Below are 20,104 nucleotides of genomic sequence, written 5' to 3' on the forward strand. Positions count from 1 at the left end.
ATATATATATATATATATATAATTGAGGAAGAGGCAGTATTATATATATATATAAATTGAGGATCTGAAAAATTGAGAAGTGAATAGTCTAAATAACGTACATCTTGGTTTTTATTATTAAAATTATGTTTCTTTTTGCCCAAAAACGTCATTACCATACAATATAGTAATTAATTTTTTCTCCGTGTACTTACTTTATATTCTTCTAAGCTTTGCTTTCCATCTATTCTAAAAGTATCTGGCGCATTACAAAAGCAAACTGCAACCAAAGCTGCAAAAAGTGGAATCTGAAATTAAAAAAAACACAATTTCAGATTTTCAGTAATAGGCAGAATATGAATGACCTTTTATGAACGCTAGTTACAATCATTTATGTGAATATCTGCAAGTTTTATATTTGTTATTAATTTTAACTAGAAAATGAAAAATATTATACATTTACATTAAATTTGTCACATGAATTGTCTGTTTTTAAAGTGTTATAAGAAAAGGTATAATAAGTATTTTTAACACGATAAATAACTATAAAAAATTAGTTTAATTATTTTTTCTTAAACTGAGGTTCATTATTTAAAATGTATGTTTAAGTGCGTGTATAAGCTTCAAAAAGTTTTCGGAAAAAATGTAATTTATTTTCACATTTGGTAGTTTAACAATATTATTGAATTTGTAATAGTATGGAGCTATTTTTCGTTGTAATTTTTCATGCGTGAAATTAAGAAACTTGACTGATTTGAAGATAACTATTAAATATTTACAACAAAAAAGCGATATATTTTATTTAAAAAAAATATGTCATGCCTCCGTGGCTGAAAATAATTCTAAAAGATTTTTAATTATTCATTTATTCGTTCATGAGAAAAAAAGAGAAAGAGAATTAATTTTTTCACATGATATGTGTCCTTATAAGTAAATTTAAAACTATTTTAATTTTATGATTATGTTTTATTATCCCGCATAATAACTAATACTTTTTAATTTATATAATTTATCTTATAGTTCTTCCTTTACATTTTATTTTTATTATTTTAATGCTGTCTATCAGTTTTCAATTTAATTCAATAGGAAAATTTATTATAAAGCATATAAAAGAAATTTATGACATAAATCAATGAAAATAATTAAATAGTAGCCCCGTACCGAACATTAAGTCTTGTTCCTGAAAAAAAATTCATTTAGACTTGAAATACATATTTCGGCCTTTAACAAATACTCTAGATTAAAAGAAATTTTAATTATTTTTACCAAGAAAATAAAACATATTTGCTTTATATATATTCACATTAATTGACATTCTATCCTTTTTCATTATTTCGGAACTCCTATAAGCAACTAATTCAACGATTACAACTTGTTTCATTGAGTTTATTCAGTTTATTCTTATTTTTTCAAATGCATCATCTTAAAAATCTTTCTAACAAAAAAAAGCAAAGTTTTATTTTCCATAAAATAATAGGAAGAAGAAAACAGAAATATCTGTCATAAACCTACTTTTATTTACATAATTAAAATAAACTTACCACTGCAAAAACATTGGTTGGCTTCTATAAATAATTTTAAGTGATTTATTTCTCCATAGCTAAAATTAAATTTCAAAGGAATAGTTTGGAAAGAAACGATAATAGGTTATCAATATAAGGATATCATTTTTCTTTGTCTACAAGTGACAATGTTCCTAAAAAGGATGATTTAAACTGGACGTCCTAATTGCGACAATATAACAGATTACAACTAGAGATAACAAGGTTAGTAGCTGGTTAACTCTCCAGATCTATGTAATGGTCTCATTTAACTTTCACTCTCCAACAACTTCTCCAATAAAGCATACTCTTTTGACAGATCGAGAACGGAACTGACAAAACAGTTTTTTTTTCTTTCTTTTTTTAAGTTTTTTATATTTTAATTCTATTATATTGTAACGGTTATGCTTTAAAAAACAGTTTCGACGCTTTTGTCACTTTTTTTTGTTGAATCCATTTTTCTTTAATGTTACTGACGAATAAAAACTTACAATTACATTATTCTTTTTAGTTCTGGTAATTTCTAAGACGTTGGGAAAGAAATGTTGGACGAAACTAAATAAATAAAGAAATTAACTAAAATTAACGAAATTAACGAAATTAAAATTAACGAAATTACCGAAGCTAAATGAATCAAGGAAAGTCTAGAGTAGAAAGAAAGTCTATCTCTGAAAAAGTAATAAAATTATATATACTTATGTTAAGACGCTATCCAAGTAAAATATTAAAAATGGTCACTAGTAAGTATAATAGTTACCAGTATAATATAGAAAGTAGTTATCCTTAAATAAATTATTAAAAATAGTCCTCAGCACATATGATATCTAAAATAGTTACCAATTAGTATAATATAAAAAAGTCACTAATAAACAAACTAATTATCAGTAATTAAAATATAGAGGGTACATTACGAAAACAAGAACGGTCGAAACTACCAGAATATAGTAGAATATATTGCATTTTTGGCTGTATGAGAACACTAAGAAGCTCTACGTCGCACTTTAGTGATGAATTTGGTTACTTTAACAATAAATTATTGTTTTATAATATGTGGCAAATTTGGTGAATGTGGCAAAATTTTGAGTAATTTTATCATGATAACTTAGAACACGTCATAAAAAAAAGCCCACTTAATTGGTTAAATTCACAATACAGTTTTGCATTTTTTACTACATGTCTTGTAAAAAGAGCTATAATTTTGAAAAACAGAAAAATCTGGTAAACCGTTATCGTATGAACGGAAAAATTACCAAATTAACTGTTAAAATACTGTATATCTTGGCTTTATTAACGAGAAGGGTTTTTTTTTTCATCACAAATGTCATTACCATACAGAATGAGAATTTTTCCAGAATTTTTTACCCTGTAACTAATAGCAAGTATAATGTATAATATAATCAAAACAGTATAATTTGAAAAATGTATTTCCATTTTCTGAAGGATAATTTATTTGTAACATAATTTTATCAGGCTGAAGATAAGATGATAATTTTATCATGTTGAATAATCTGTTACATAGTTTCTTAAGTTTTAAAATTCTGAATCTTTTTCAGTTTTGGAAATTTACTATTCACTTTAACAATTTATAAAATTATCATTTAAAATGAGAGCAGACGAGAGCTATCTTTTAAAAAACGTTATTTTTCTTCTTTAAAGAAACTATCTAGTACATTGTACTGTTTTGGGTAAACTAACTGCAAATTTAATGATTGTTTTTATGTCTCTCAAAGTTCCTTATTGCTTATACGGAAAATATTATTATCAGCCAGGTAGTTAAAATTAAAGAATATAATTCCTATTAAAATTCAGATTTTCATTTATTTAATACGATATTAACATGAATGTAATGAACAAGGGGTCTTTTTCGCTTAAACGAAACATAAAATATTGGGAAAAAGGTCATTAAATTTTAATGTACTGTGTGATTAAAATATTCTTCTTTAAGAATACTAAAAAAAAATCTCATTTCTTAAAGTCGTTATTAATCGTTAAAGTTCATTAATTGATAGATTGAGAAACACAATAAGAAGGGAGGGGTAATTGTTCTTCTCGCGGAAGTACTAAAGTGTGTCAAAAATAAAAGGGGATAAATGTTTGGTTTTTATTTTATTTAATTATAGAATTTAAATATTAAATTAATCTATATAGTTTAAGAGACAGTTGAGAAATAAGGTTCGGAGTGCTATTTTAGTGATTCGAGATTGTTAGTTTAATTTCTTGTCCATATATGTTGACGAAACTCTGTCAGAAGGCCTGGTATACATTGAACCATATTATTGTGCAAATTTCCTGCACCCTTAATAATTACTTATATGAATCAATGTAAATTTGAATTATAGAAAGTTAAATGTGCACATGGAGAAAAAAATTCTGATAAAATTATTGTACTATATGGTAATAACATTTCTGGTTTAAAAAAATAATTTCAGATATTATGTTTCTAACCATTATGTTTAAATAATAATTAGATAATAGATGCTTAAAAAATAATAATAAATAATTCTTATTATTATGTTAAAAATACTAATCATAATAATGAAATATAAAATCAAAATATACGGTATTAAAACCATTCATTTGCTAATTTTTTTGTTCATTGTTCATATGGTAACGGTTTACCGGAAATTTTCGTTCTCAACATTATGGCTCTTCATACCACACATTTAATAAAAAATATAATAATTCACATTTAGTAACCTTGAAAGCAAATTCAACCTAATAAATGTTTTTATGTCATGCTCTAAGGCATCATGACAAGATTACCAAATTTTACCCCATTTACAGAATTTTATCCCTTCTTATAAAAATATATTTTACTATTACTTTCACGAAACTCAAGTTATTTGGGGTTCCTAAATGAGCGGAAACATAGTAAATTTTATAATATTTTGCTAGTTTTGATCATTGTTTCTCAGTGCTTAACTCTTTAGTTTTTAATTTTAAAAAAATTAAATTTTTTGAAATTTTTTGAAGTAACCTAATTGCCTCACTCATTCTTGATGTAATTTCCAAAACAATATAACTTTCAAATTGTATTTAAATTAATACTAAGCTCTAAAGCATCTCAGCTCTAAAAATATATATTATGTGTCTATGATAGTTAACTAAACACGCTATTATTAATCTGCTTTACAAAGTAAGAGCATCAAATCATTATTAATACGAAGAAAAAAACTAAATACCTATTAACTCACACAAATTTAAATTTTTTATGCATTTAAATATGTGTTACAAAAATTTAGCTTATAAAAGTTTCATATATCTAATAAAGCATTTAATACTTCTTGAGTTTTCTAAAGGAAAACTAGAAAGAGAAAATAACTCACTCTAAAAACCATGTCAAGCTCAAAATAAGGAACTAGTGTACCGTCTTATCTTCCTTGCCTGATGCCTGGTTCAACAGGTTATGATATTTTTTTACCAAAAGACCATCGTTTTATATACCTTTTAAAAAAATAAAATATCATCAAAAAATTGTTTTGCAACATCCAGATCATTTCAATGCAGGATGCCCCCTCGGAAAAATCGCCGTCTATTTTATTTGGCAGTGCCCTACGGCGTGAAATAAAGAAAGGATGGTATAAGAATGTAAGAGGCTATCTTCACACTCTCGATGAGCAATTTTTTTGTTTCGTTTTACCGGCAATGTCAGATTCTAAAAGGGTCAATGCCAAATATCATCCAAAAAGATGAAACCAAGAACTATAAAAATGAGATCAATTACAAGGGCGCGTCTGTAGAAAGTGGTAGAAATTTTTTATTGGGTTTCACAAGTCTCTTAGTTGATTTTCTTTGTTTCCAGTCATGTATTGAGAAGAAAAAATTTCAATGAATTATCCTAATGTGGAGCAATTTTATTGACAGGTATTAATTGTTTCGATTAGTGTTCTTTGATGACCCTCAGTTTATGTGCTGCAAAGAATGTGGCGAGAATAGGAATTGGAGTTGAACTGAATATGGGATTTACACATTTAAAAACTTACTTTAGAGTAAATTTTGGTCTTATAGATGCATAATTGCAAGTAATTTTTGCACATAGTATTTGTAAATTGTTACATTTTTCTTTCAATTCAGTTCGAAAAAAATAATATCAAAAATTATTTTTTTTGTTGCTTTTATTTACTTTTATTGAATTTTACTGTTTTTTTTCTAAATTTTTCTTAGAAAAACCATCTAAATTTAAAAATAAATAATAATATTTCCACAACTTATACTTAAAATAATTATTTTAAATTTCATAAATATTTAAAGTAATGAAGATTCATGAAAGCTTATCTGTAATTAAGGGTAATTTAAATTCATTTTAAAATAATTAATAATTAGACACTAAGACAATGGACTATTTAGCAATAGATAAATAGTCCATTGAATCTAATTAAGAATTCTTAATTAAGAAAAGTATTTTAAAATTAAGACACTAATAGTTACATTAAATTTCAAATATATATATATATACACAGTCCAGTCACATTAATGTGACCACCTGTCAAAATCCAGAATAACCACCTTTGGCAGAGCGAACCGCTACGACACGTGCAGGAAGAGAGTCAGTTAGGTTTCTGAAAGTGTTCACTGGGATGTTGAGCCATGCCGACTCCAGTACCGTGGCCAGCTGCGCTAAATTGCGCGGTTGAGGATCCATGGCGCGAACAACCCGATCGAGGTGGTTCCACAGATTCTCGATTGGGTTTAAATCCGGTGAGTTTGCTGGCCAGGGGAGTACGGTAAATTCATCCTGGTGTTCTTCGAACCACGCACATGCACTGCGAGCTGTATGACACCTCGCATTGTCCTGGTGGTAGATGCCATCATTCTGAGGAAAAATCATTTGCATGTAGGGGTGGACGTGGTCCGCAAGGACAGATACGTACTTGTACTGATCCATAGTGCCTTCCACAATGATAAGTGCACCCAATGAATGCTTGGAAAACATTCCCCAAACCATAACGCTCCCTCTTCCAGCCTGCAGCCTTCCGGCAATTGTTGCAGGGTGTTTGCTTTCAGACGTTTCACTCCGTATACGCCAACGTCCACCTGTCCCATGGAGCTAAAATGTGATTAATCGGAAAAAGCCACCTGTTATCACTCTGTGGACGTCCAGTTGCGGTACTGGCGTGCAAATTCCAGCCTTCGTCACCGATGAACAGCAGTCAGCATGGGTGCATTAACCAGGCGTCTGCTGCGGAGGCCCATGCGCAGCAGCGTTCGCTGAACAGTTGTTGAGGATACACTCTTGGTAGCCCCTTGGTTCATCTGGACGGTCAGTTGCTCAACAGTTGCACGTNCTTAACAAGTTTTTAAATATGGCCCGAAAGCCAATAATCATGCCCTTTTGGACGTCGGATAAATCGCTACGTTTTTGCATTGCGCCAACGACTAAAATGCTTTTCGATGCCCTACGACATCCAATATATACACTACACTGTAATGTGCTGCCACATGCACTCTGTGATTGATTATTTCACGTTGACGTCGAAAGTAGGTGGTGGTCACATTAATGTGACTGGACTGTGTATATATATATTAATAAGACAATAGTTACATTAAATTTTAAGTGTCACAATATAATAAATTAGAGCCAATGTAAAAAGGAACTTTTTCCAACACTAATTCATAAACTTCATTTACCTCAAATAGTAAAATGACATTCTTTTTTTCAAATATTTTCTATGAATCGTTTGACCGATAGAAAAAAAATTATAAAATACTGTTTGGTGAAAAAATTCTGGAGCGTCATTCGGTTTATTTTGTAAGCAATAAATAAATAACATTGTTTTTTTAATATACCATGCACAAAGTCATCAATATAATTCAATTTAGGTCATTTCAGTAATGCTTGTTTATTATTGCTTCGAAATTTCTTAATGCGCTAACAATAAATAATTTTTGTCATGCAGGAGTTTTTTTCTGCCAAATAAATAACTTACACATATAATTAAATAAAAACAATAGTTTTTGCATTGTGTTTTTGCCAAACACCTTCGAAATAGTGTTTATTCTAGAACCCACCCTTCCTCAAACGTAATGCTTCCTAAGAGATGCTTTGTTTAAAAAATATTCAATTTAGTTTCGTATTTGTTTATACTATTTCTTCCTGAAAATAAATAAACACAAAGATTTTGTCCACATCCTTTTTTTCTTCTAAATTGAATTTCGCAAGTAACAAAGAAATGATTATCGAAGTTTTTACACCTGTGCAAGTTTATGAATAACCCTGACCTAAAATAAAAAAAGTTTTTAAAAATCAATGGTTAATTTTGATAGATTTTTGAAAGTTGATTTCATGAAAGCTTATAAAAAATTCTATCACGTACTATTGTTTTTTATAAATTGAAACATTTTCATTTTTGTTGCGCCCCCTATCCATTGTATATCTTCGAGAGAAAGAAACAAGTATTTCGTGCCATAAGTTTTCATAACTGAAACTGAAAACTAGCAGTTTTTAAACTAGATTGTAAAAGTAAATTAAAAAAAACTAAGTTTAAAGAAGTTCTTTATATGCACAGAGAAAAAAAATTTCTGTTAAAATTATCGAACTTCAGCATGGTAATAAAGCCATATTTTAATGTTAATTTTACTTAAGTGCTTCGATAAAAATTACTCTGTTTTTAGCATTCCCATTGAGCCTGAAACACGGTAAACTTTATTATATTTTGGTAGTTTTGACAATGCTTTTTACTCAGTGAAAAGATTATAGTTTAGAGCGACTCTTATTTTTTAATATCCTGCAATACAAATCACCACTATTCATCATTGAATATCTAAATTTATAGTTGCGTTCATGTAAGTTGGCTATTTTATTTAATTCGAGACAAAATTTGATCCGAACTTTAAGCCAGAAATTGAATTATTCATTCTTTTAATTTGTGATTAATTTTTATTTCTCTACATTCTCTTAAGAATTGGATCAAGAATAAACAATAATATCAGTTTTTTTAATGTATTATTTTTTAAAAGTGCTACAATTTTAATAAGCTGGTTAGATTAAAGCATGTTTGTACTCAGGCTGAACCATATACAGTTAAATGTTTAAGAATAACTTGCACGGCAATGTATATCAACTTAGAACCTTAAGGTTATAGCAAATTTGCACTATGGTAAGACTCAAAATGGGTGTTTGAATGTGATACTAATGTACATTAAAAAAATTTTAAAAAATAAGACTTAACTTACAACCCTAATTAAAATAGTGAAAAATTCAAGCGGTTACAAACAAAAGCATGAAACTCAAAAATTGAAATGATTCGATATAAAACTGTCAAACTGCTTTTTAACGCCCTGAAATATTAAAACATTTTCTCTTCTTAATTTTTAATTGTTTTTAAGATAATCAAATTTCGCTTCAACATGTTCTGTTCATAAGCCAAGAAGATATATTGCAAAAATCAGGTTAAGATGTCACACAGTGTTAGAAATTCTGGATCGAATTACGGTAAAAAGTACCGGCACTCAGGGTGCCGTTGCATTTTATACCGCAAGATCCATTTTTACCTGAACATATTGCGGAATGAAAAATCCGGCATTCTTGAAAATAAACTCTCACTTTTGACGATTCTACAATCCTTGAACTGAATTTCGTTAATTTTGAGAATCATTTCGTCCCGAAATCACATTATTTGTGACAAAGCGTGAACTCTCAAATATATGACGAAAATACTGCGTTAATTCGGAATATCATCACTGTGCGTTGGAGGAGATTGATAATTGAAATGACGACACTGGAAGGAAGACAAGGTTTTAAAAAATAGAATCGCGAACCTAGCCGATCGGACTGAATGGTGATCAAGGAATTATCCTCGTACCAAAAGGATCTCGGGTTCGAATTCCACTCCCGGTCAGCCTGTATTTTATCTCTCTGTTCTACCAGTTCAACTTATTTTGTTTGGGTGGCGTTAATCCGCTGATATGCTGCCCACGATAACGTAATTATTTGATAATTATTGTTGAATGATTATTGAAAATTGATGATTATTGAAAAGTTAGATATAGTAAACTCATCAAGTTTCTTTCTTTCTTTCTTTTTTTTTTGCTTTTGGAAAAAATAGAATAACGAAATATTTTATTAATTTTGACAAGATTCATTACCTCGAGGAAGTGACGGTAGCTATTTTGTCACTTTGACGAAATTTTTGCTCGGAGTATGTGTTAGGAAACGATTTCGTCAAAAACGAAGAAAGTTTCGTGAAATTTGAGCATCTATCACAGACAATTTTTACAGTAATAATTGCCGTAATATCACTCAATAACTCTAATTAAATAAATATTATTGAAAAAAACTATGGTATAGTATATAACGATAAAAATGGATTTCACGGTAAGACGGATTTTAAGTATGACGCACCCAAAGTGCTGGAACTTTTTACCTTAATTTGATCCGGAATTTGTTGCAGCGCACTGTGAAAGATTATATTAATTTTTAGTATGCAGAATAAAGTCAGTACTGTTATTTCCAAAAACAAATGATAGCAAAACTTTAAACGTTACATAAAAAAATTTATTTTTGACATTTACATTAATTCGATATTTGCGTAACACACAAAAATAAATAATACAAAACAAACAAAACACACTGCTCACATTAAATACAGTTCATCATAACAAAAATTTGCTGATTTCTTCTGGGGAGTTGTGAAATAAATAAAAAAAGAGAGTAGAGCATGGAGTTTGCAGACAAGAAATGCATCACCTCAAGGAAATATTTTCGAAAACGGAAAAGGAAAGCATAGAGCAATAGAAGACGAAGAGCAGTACACCACCCATAAAATCCATACTTCTAAAACCTCAGAAAATCTTTATAGAGAATAAAGAAAAGGCAGGGAGAGCATGAAGGGCTAAAGACCTGTAATGATAGAAATTTAAATTAGTTAATAAAATAATATTTCTTACTATTCTAGTACATAAATTATATATTTTCTTTCTAATATTTTTCTCTTAATTAATGTTTATTATTATAATGAATTTAAAATTATTAAAAAGGAAATAATTTTACAAAAAGGTATTCATAAAACATTTTTTTTCATATCAGTCTTATGAAAATAGACAATCCATGATCTCTAAACTAATATTTAATTAAATAATGTGTTTTAATATTCTAGCACATAATTTAATTTTTTCCTCTTTTAATACTTATTTATTATTATAATGAACTTAAAATGAAAAAGAGAGATAATTTTATGAAATACTTTCCGCTAAATATTTTTTTATATCAGTGAATGAAAATAGTCAATGCAAAAAGATAATATCGCTGCAAAAAATTCTGATCCAAATTATCATTTAAACTAATATTAAATAAGAGTTCTATTTATCTGAAATAATTATGCAAAAGGAATTATTGAAGCACATAAACAAAATATTTATAGTTATATAGATTTTTAAAGCTTAATCTATACTGAGTTTAAAATCAGAATATTTCATAATAGAAATTAGACAGCAATATTTCATAAATATTTAAATATATTAATGTGTATGTAAATATATAAATAAATAAATTTACGGTGATGACGACGTTAAGATGACAAGTGATATCCTTAATATCCATTAAATTTTTTTCAATTTGATTTAAAAAATATCATGGTTAAATTAAACTAAATTAATCTAAATATAGGGCTCATTTTAGCATTTTAAAGTTAAATAAAATTAGCATTGAATATGATTTCAGGTACTGATATTATAGTTTAACTTTTCACGGGTTTTTCTAAAACTGAAGTTATTTTTAATCTCATTTCTTTTTAATCACATTCACAAAATTAAAAATTAAAAACAAATTCTTAAAGAAAGTTTAGTTCAAAGTAGACAATTACAGTTAAGAAAATCCCTCAATGAGTTACAATGCTAATTTGTCAGATTTATGCTTTCGAAACTGGTAATCAACGCACCGTATTTTGAATAGAAAAAGAAAAACAGGAAGACGTTTATTAAAGTTTAAAAAAATTTCAACCAAATATTATGATTTCTACTATTAGTAGTGATGTAAAATCTACCGAGTCTGCATTTTTTTTTAAAATATCGAGATCCATCATTACATTCAAGTGACGTCAGCTCATCACTTAACATGATTGGCTATTCAAATCAAACTGGGAAATTTAAAAATTAAAAATTTAAAAAAAAAAAAAAAAAAAGCATAAGGTGGCATTATCTCAAACTTGTACTTGTCGCTCGGACGCCATTTTGCTAATTTTACTAGCATGCATTTAAATTATTAGCTAGCTATTGTTTTTCTCTTAAAGTGTACAATGACATTTGTCTAAACGCTGACATTATTTCGTGACTAATAAAAATGACCACCAGTTTCTTAAAACCTGTTAAATGACAAAAGTGAATACTTACAGAAAATATCAGGTACTTCAGCTGCCGTGAGAAACCCCTTAAGTAGTACTTAATATCGTGGGTAGTGGGGAACTCGTGGTTCGTAGTGTTCGGGTTCTGGGTAGTAATGTGGTTGAGGTGCAGAGTATGCAGGGGCTGCGTACTTGGGTGGCTCTTCAACAATTATGGGTTTGGCATCGAGTTCAACATCAGCGGGGTTTTGTGCTTCAGTTCCTGGTTCGTTAGTTTTGATCTGGGCTCTGTAACCATGCTCATCAGCGACGTATTCTACAATTCGTTCAATTCCATGGAGGTCCTAAAAAATTATACAAATGAAGCTTGTCTTGGAGTGTGACTTAAGAAACTTAAAGAAGTGTGACTTAAAGAAGAAAAAAAAACAAACAAAGAAAAAAAAGTTTTTATAATTGACGCGTGTAGTGAATATTATGTTAAAGCACCCGAATTTTTGGAGCAATGTCACCATATTGCCCCAAGAGATGAAAATAAATTGATTATCCTAAACATTTAAATAAGAGAGTTTCCGATCAAAAAGATGATAATACAACTTATCCTTAAATACAGCTTCCTACTGTTTTTACACAGTTTTTTTTAAAAGTCAATTAGAGAGTTCTTCCGCAAAGTTCTTCAATTGGAATGGAATATATATCATTTTTCTGACCAAAAACTTAGTGTGGTGATGAATATAGAACGTTCATAATCTAGGTAGCATACTGAAAGTAATTAATCTTTCGATATTAAGAATAATTACACTATAGATTGCAATTAAAACATAATCATAGTAATATTTAGCAATTTATGTAAAAAGATTCTAGCTTCAGGTTTTAAGTTTTGAATTAAAGCAGCTATCTTAAAATACTTTTAAGTCTAATGAAAACAGAGAAAAAAAAAGTTCAGTTAAAACCACCAGAATATGGTTGAATTAACCGTGTTTCAGATTCAATGGTAATACCGAAAATTTTGATAATTTTTTCTGAAGCGCTTTCTGAAGAAGATTTTTTCTGAATAATATTTTTTTAATGAATAATTAAATATGGTTTTATAATAAGTAATAAAATTTGGTAATTTTAGCATGATACCTGAGAGCATAACTCTAAACAATTTATTCGGTTTAATTTACGCGTTAATTTTGCGTTTTTTACTAATAAGAGGAAATAAGAGTCAGAATTTTTCAAACTGTAATTTTGTGTACCGTGTGAATTGAGAAAGTATTAAATGAGTGGTTTATGTTTCGTATATTTTAGTTTTATTAACCGGAATATGTTTATTAAACCAAAAATGTCCCTTTTATTCTGTCCGGTTATATAACTCAAATTTTTTTCTGTGTGTAAAAACTTATATGTTTTTGAATCAAAAAGTTAAATTTCATTTTTGATGCACTATAAACATTATATTAGGAAGAAAATAGTTATTTTTTACTTAAAGTGTGGTGTGTAAAACTATGTTAAAATAACAATTTAGCGTTATTGGAAACGTGCTTTTGTATGTACAGAAAAAGTACATTATTTATCTCTCTTTCATAAGAATATGATTTTTTTCCCATTTTAAATAAACACTGGAAGGAATAGAATAAAATAATTTCGTGAAACTAATTTAGTTTATTCTAGTTGTTATCATACTTATTTATATGTTTGTTTTTATTGATTGCATTAAATGATATTTATTTCATCACTATTTTCATTATTTATAAATTTATTGTTATTTTTATTATAGTTCATCGTTCAACTTCTTGTTAGTTTCTTTTCTAAATTTCAGTAGGCATGCTTAAAATATTCACATTTTAAGAATAAACACTTTAAAGGTTAAGAAAATGTTTGAAATAATTTAATACATTTAACAATACTGTAATTTAACCGGGAAAAAATGAAAAAATGGCAATAAGAAAATTTTATTTTTACCTTTCCTTCAAAGTAACTAAACAGATTAACTTATTAACGGGTAAAACTTTTATATTTACTGAATAGGTACCCTGCAAAATTTCGGAATCTAAAACTGTAAAAAAAATTTACCGTAAAATCCATTTTAACCGCAACTTGATGCAGAGCAAAAACCTTGATATACTTAAATTTTTATCGCAATAATTACAGTAAAATCACTGAATAACACCAATTAAATAAACATTATTGTAAATACAAAATACATATTACTGTAATACGAAAAGATGATACTACAGCTTATCTTTAAATTCAGCTTCCTGGTATATAATATTTTATTATATATTTCAGCTTTAACGGTATAATATTTTTAGGAAAAAATGGATTTTTCGGTGCAATGGATTTTACGGATAATGCACCCAAAGTATCGCTATTTTTTACAGTGTTGAGCCTTCTTCCGGAAGAAAGATACAGCAATGTTTCTACTACCCGTTTTGATTTCCTTTTACGGACATGGAGCATCTCTAACTTTAAAGAAATTAAATATGCTGGACATTTTCGAAACAGCGCGTTTTAGTAAATATTTTAAAACAATAAACCTTTAAAATTCCTAACTTTAAAAATTAAATTTTTTTAGCGCACAGTAAAAGAATGATGACTTTACAAACCTTGTATCCGTAGCTGCCTTCAACCTTGCCTTTTCCATCAGAAGTCTCTTTTCTGAAGGTGGTGGTGCCATAATCATCATTGGTTTCATAACCGTATTCGTATGGTTGGGGCTGAAAAAATATTATGCATAAATTATGTTATCTCTTAACCAAAATCCATATAACGACGTAATAAACAAAAATTATTATTTCTTTTATTTTAATTCTAAAAAAGAAAAAAGTTCTAACTCAAAACTGATTTCAAATTATTTTGTCACTAATTGATTTGTAAAGATGTTTAATAACCTGCATTTTTAATTCATATCAAAATTGTCAAAAGTTTTATTTTCAAACGAATATATTAATCTCCTCAATTTAGTTTTTCTGCAATTTTGAAGTTGCAGTGATTTTGTTGTCGCTTTGACGTAGATTATACAATGGTGACCTTTATATATTTTTTTTCTAACGCTCAAATTACAAGCAAAAGTGTATTTTGGTATTTTTTTAATTATAATAAACAGTCTAATAGCTACTGAAAAATCTCATATATTATCGAGATTATATTTGTACTAAGATATAAAATGTAAAAAAAGTAGCTTGAAAATTTTTCTCTTCATTCATATTTAAAGATTTATCAATAATTGATCTTGCAAATTAAAAAAATTTTAAGTTTAAACAATAGTTTCTCTTAGATCTAAGTAAGAACAAATTTGAAAAATTATTGTTTAGAATTGAGCTGCGTTTGGAAGATTTCGCCTCTGACGCAGAAAAAGATACTAGTGTTTCATGTTGTATTCCATACCTATAAAGTATTAAAATGCTAAATATAATATTTTTAATTTATTTTGAAAAATTATGAAAAAAGTATGAAAAATATATTTAATAAAAATTCTGCGTAATAGGGTTAATAAACGTTTAAAGTTTCAAAAATATAGCTTTATTTGATATATAACCTTTAATATAAATTGAATTTTCATAAATTTTTCTTTAGATAAATTTAAAAAACAGATTCTTATCGAAGAATTTACAGTGCTACTTTATTTTTTAAATAAGCACTAAATAGTTTTTCGCTTCTATAAAATTATTTGAACTCTACCATCGTTAAAACTATTATTCATTACCTTTAAGCAAAATATTTTAATTTAGAGTTAATATTGCATTAAAATATTGCTTTCATTTTAATAGTCAAAAAATAATACAAGAAAAAAACAAATTAAAAAGTGGCTAAAATCAGTTAAATTTTTAATTATAAGACGGATACCTTTTAGCAAAACTTTCAAAACTTATTTTATAACAACATTTGCTACGTTTAACATAATAATTATTTCTACACAATCAGAATATATTTTCTTTCACCTATCAGGACTATAAATTGGCACAAAATACTATTAAAAATGTAAAATTCATATTTAAAACAATGTTTTAGACTTTCTCAAGTATCAAACTTAATTGGTTCTAAAATTTGTTACATAACTAGGTAATCCTTTAATCATGGTTTGATAATATTTTCTTAAAATTATACATATTCTCTTAAAATCCATTTGCTGTAAAAAAAAAAGTTCTGTTATATAAAATAAAATTTACATTCAGAACAAAGTTCCAAATGTTCGATAAACTTATAAATTTTACTCTACATAAAATGAATTTAGTCTACCAAAAAAAAAGCAATAAGAACATTATAAAGATTTATTCCATGGTTTCTTTCTTTATTTTTAATTTTTGTTAAATCTAAAAATGACACTAATAATGTCAAAATTCATATTACTTATATACTTACTTATATACTTATATAGACTTATATACTTATATAGAGACTTATATACTTATATAGAATTATATACTTACAGGGTACTTTTCTTCCTCATGATGATGGGCTGGTTCTGGGTATCCATAATGTTGAGCCAATGACACAGCTACAAGAGCTGCTGCGATAATTACCTAAAAATTAATATTCAGAATTTATAACTCACTCAATGAAATAAATGTAGAATTTCCAAATAAAGTTGGCCATATATGACAAAGTTTCTTTGAAAGCCTCGAGTGCGAAGAAGCCTTGAAGTAAGTTAGAGCCTTACTTTCACTGGTTGTATACAGTAATAGATCTTAATACTGAAATTTGTCTAGCTCTCCGTAATGAGATAGTGTCCTTTTCAAGTTGTTCTGTAAAAACTCTACCTAGTCGGAAAGTAGTGTAAATCGCGATTGATGATAAGTTTTATTCGGTGACATAATTTTTGCTTACTCTACACATAATACGAATTAAATTTGCATTGTCATTCGACATAGAGCTCGAGTAGAAATTTTAGAACTTTAGTTAGTCGGAAAGCGGTTGGTATTTCGATCAGTAATAAATTCTGTAGGTAGTAATCAGGAGTCTCTCGAAACTTAAATCGTCATGAAGCACGTAGCTCCAAAAGAGATTTAAGAAGAGGCGGTGACTCAGGGAATAGAGAGTTCGCCTCCCAATGAGGCTGTCCAGGTTCGAATCCCAGCGGTGGTTTGGTCGATATAAATTCCATTCCTAGTTCGCACCGATCACAGAGCTGAAGTAAATATCCTCAGTAGTAGACGGATCATGGGTTGGAATTCCCTTGCCAATCGAGCTAACTATAGGGGTTTTTCGTGGTTTTCCTCTCCATGTAACTCAAATGCAGGTTAATTCCTTCAAAAAGTTCTCCTCAAAGGCTCAATGCTTGATCCAGGAATTCCTTTGTCATCTGCGTTGTCATCAAAATTATAAGGCTACGGAAATGAAAATTGATAATCGTAAACTCAGAATTGGAATCTAAATGCTCAACGCCGGTTGTAAAATAAAATAAAATTACAATTCTCACCATCATCGATATGAAAAATGGTTTATAAATTCTCCTTTGGAAAAAAAGAGGAAAAAAAAGAAGAAAAAACTTTGATGTACCCAAACGAAATAATAAATATTTTAACATTATTCTAATATAATGTAAGTAAAATTGCATTACTAAAGAAATGGAAAATATTTTTTTTTTATCTTTTAATCGAGATTAAGTAAAAAATAGATATTTCGATCTAGAAAGAATCTTTGATTTAAATCGGTGACTGTAATCATTTATCCGTGCATTATTTTCGTCGTGTATTCCAGGCAAATCAATATTACTTATCCAACTTACCTTAGCGATCATGATGATACAAGTTATCTATTGAACCACAAAAGCAACAATATAACCATAACGTATCACCCAAGAACTTATATACTCAATTTTTCTTGAAAAAAATCAGCATAAAAAATGCTGATTCGATTAACAAATCATAATAAGAACCACCCTTGAGTACGTAACTTAAAATAAGGCTGTGATCTACGGTTTTTTCTATTCGTCTTCGAGTCTTTTTTTCAAGTGCAGGTCAGCAGCCGCCTTTTAGTTGCCGTAACGGGTCGAACTATCCATTACACGCGTTTAATCGGAAACCGCACCTAGCCTTAAAGGGCTTCTTCCATAATTAAAAAATTGCATTTGCAATGTATTAGAACAACTTCAGATGTCCTAATGAAGCTTCTAGTTATGTCAATTCCTTCGGTCACAGAGTAACACAAATTTGTCATGCTAGAAAAATTGTGACAGTTTTAATTAATAGAAGTAATTAATTCAGTATGATTCGAACACCCAAGGTGATGATTGAGATTATTGTGGTTTAACATATATTACGAATGAAACGTTATATAAGTATTTCTGTTTATCATGTTTAGGGTTAACGCTAATAGGGTGACATTTGTCGCCAAATGTTCGACAAATGTCGCTGAAGTTTGTCGCTTTGAAGTGCGTTTGGAATTTACAAGATGGTAATGAAGAATAGCTCATGCATTTAAAAAATGTATTTACGCAAATTTTATTACTTTACGCGAGATATTTAAATTTAATAACAGAAAGTGTCGAGTACAAAATTCTTTAAATTTAAGTGGTGAAATTTCAAAATTACATATTTTGCTATGCTTTGCATACACATACTGGCAGTATAATTGTTCATCAATAAAATAATATTTTTCGCTTTTTTTAGAGTCGATTTTATTCAAAATTTTATAATTTTTAGATAATTAATTTTTAGTACAATACTTTTTTAATTCTTACTTTTTCTGTTGTCTTCATTACACGTAATTTTAATAACTACTATTTTTTTTTATCATTATGGGCAAATGAATCTGATTAGTTGTAGGTTGTTATAGATAGTAATTAATAATTTTGATGCGTACCAAAACATGATTTATGTAATTGTAAAATTCTAGTTTTTCTCAAGATTGTCTATCATATTAAGATGAACGATTGTAATGTATGTAATTGGATAAATGTAATTGGACCACTAAATAAATATCCAAGTAGTCCTATTGGACAACTAAATTTTCATTGCTGATGTGAGCTCTTGGTTTATAAAATATAGAGAGATTATCATATTTTTTAAATTTAAATAAAAACTAGTAAAAAATTTTAAAAAAGGATATTATTCAGAAATTATACTGGGCTTTTTTTTCATCTTTATTTATTCTACTAAATAAAAAAGAGAAACGTGAAAGGATTTTCATAATGAAAAATGACATTAGCCAATGTACTAGACGTTTTCATAACTTTTGTTTATACCCCAGTAAATAAAAAAAAATGAAAAACACTTACACAATAATGGTGCTTATAACTGATCAAGCTGCAAATTGGAAGTTTTCATTACTTTATTTATTTAAGCCATAAAATAAAATTTGAAAACATTTCTAAAAGAGAACAAAATTTTCAATGTCCTTTTAAATGAAACTTTAAATGCATTTCAAATAAGACATTTTTCAATTAAGGAAAACTATGTAAATATTAAAACATTAATAAATGATTTAACATAGTTTTATCCCTTTTTTGTGATATTTTTCAAATAAATTTATGTAAGCATTCTACTTTCATAATTTTTATATGAAAAAATATAGTTTCAAAAAATAATAATACATTAGTTTAAAACATAGTTCTTATCATCTTCTTTTATTCTATTAAAATCAATTAAAAAACGAATAGCGAAAACCAAAATTAAAAATGGGAAAGATAAAAAATAATTAATTTTACTTCCATAGTGAAAGTACTAGCCACAACAAATTGATGAAATTAAAAGTAATTCTCTTAGATGTCAGAAATATTTTTTATTGAAAAAATGTTTAGTTAGAAATCAGAATACTTACATAATAATAATTAACATATTTTAAGAAATGGAACTCATTAACTTTTATATTTTTCATTATTCGAATTATTTAAATAATTTTTCAGAATGCACTTTTAGTGCAATTAATAAAAAGGTTAACAGTAAGCATTTAATGAAACTATTAATTCCAACATAATTAAAAAATGCAATTGAAAAAGATCATTGTTCTCTTAAAAATCTGGATGTGAGTTCTCAAACTAAACATACGATGAAGAGATTCTTATACCCTCTTTTTCATTGTATTTGCTTTATATTTTTTGATTTTAAATTCCGTTTCGTCAACAAAAAACCCTAGCTCCTATTTGTTTAAATTTGATTTTTGTTGCAATTCCGATCTAAATTAAAAGCAATATTTTTATAAAAAGCTGTTTAAATGCAATTTTAGTAGTTTGTCATTTTTGTTTTAAATTTCATCAATGTAATACTTTTTTATAAATTTGATGCCATTTTTTTAATTTAATGTTATGAATTTATCGTTACTATAGGGTTCTTAAAGTTGAAATTGTGGCTATAGGAAGTTAAACTATGTGGCTCAATCAATATT

At 27.8% G+C, this 20,104-nt stretch overlaps 2 protein-coding genes across 2 annotated transcripts in view; both read right to left on the bottom strand.

Moving 5' to 3' along the window:
• Nucleotides 1-4,984, bottom strand: part of LOC107437966 (ataxin-2 homolog) — a 9,533-nt gene extending 4,549 nt beyond the window's left edge. The window contains exons 1-2 of the mRNA XM_016050118.3: nt 4,847-4,984; nt 195-287 (exon numbers count right to left, since the gene is read on the bottom strand). Coding sequence (XP_015905604.2) covers nt 195-287; nt 4,847-4,858 — 105 coding nt within the window. The 5' untranslated portion in view covers nt 4,859-4,984. The remainder of the gene's footprint in view (nt 1-194; nt 288-4,846) is intronic.
• A 5,023-nt stretch (nt 4,985-10,007) lies between these two features.
• On the bottom strand, nt 10,008-17,519 carry LOC107437968 (cuticle protein 10.9-like). The gene is made up of 5 exons (XM_016050119.3): nt 17,508-17,519; nt 16,210-16,302; nt 14,386-14,496; nt 11,847-12,141; nt 10,008-10,359 (listed from the first exon to the last, which is right to left on the bottom strand). The coding sequence occupies exons 1-4, from the start codon at nt 17,517-17,519 to the stop codon at nt 11,896-11,898; spliced, it is 462 nt and encodes a 153-aa protein (XP_015905605.2). The 3' UTR covers nt 10,008-10,359; nt 11,847-11,895.
• Nucleotides 17,520-20,104: the final 2,585 nt, after the last annotated feature.

The sequence above is a fragment of the Parasteatoda tepidariorum genome, chromosome 4 (genome assembly GCF_043381705.1).
Source record: "Parasteatoda tepidariorum isolate YZ-2023 chromosome 4, CAS_Ptep_4.0, whole genome shotgun sequence".
NCBI lineage: Eukaryota > Metazoa > Arthropoda > Arachnida > Araneae > Theridiidae > Parasteatoda > Parasteatoda tepidariorum.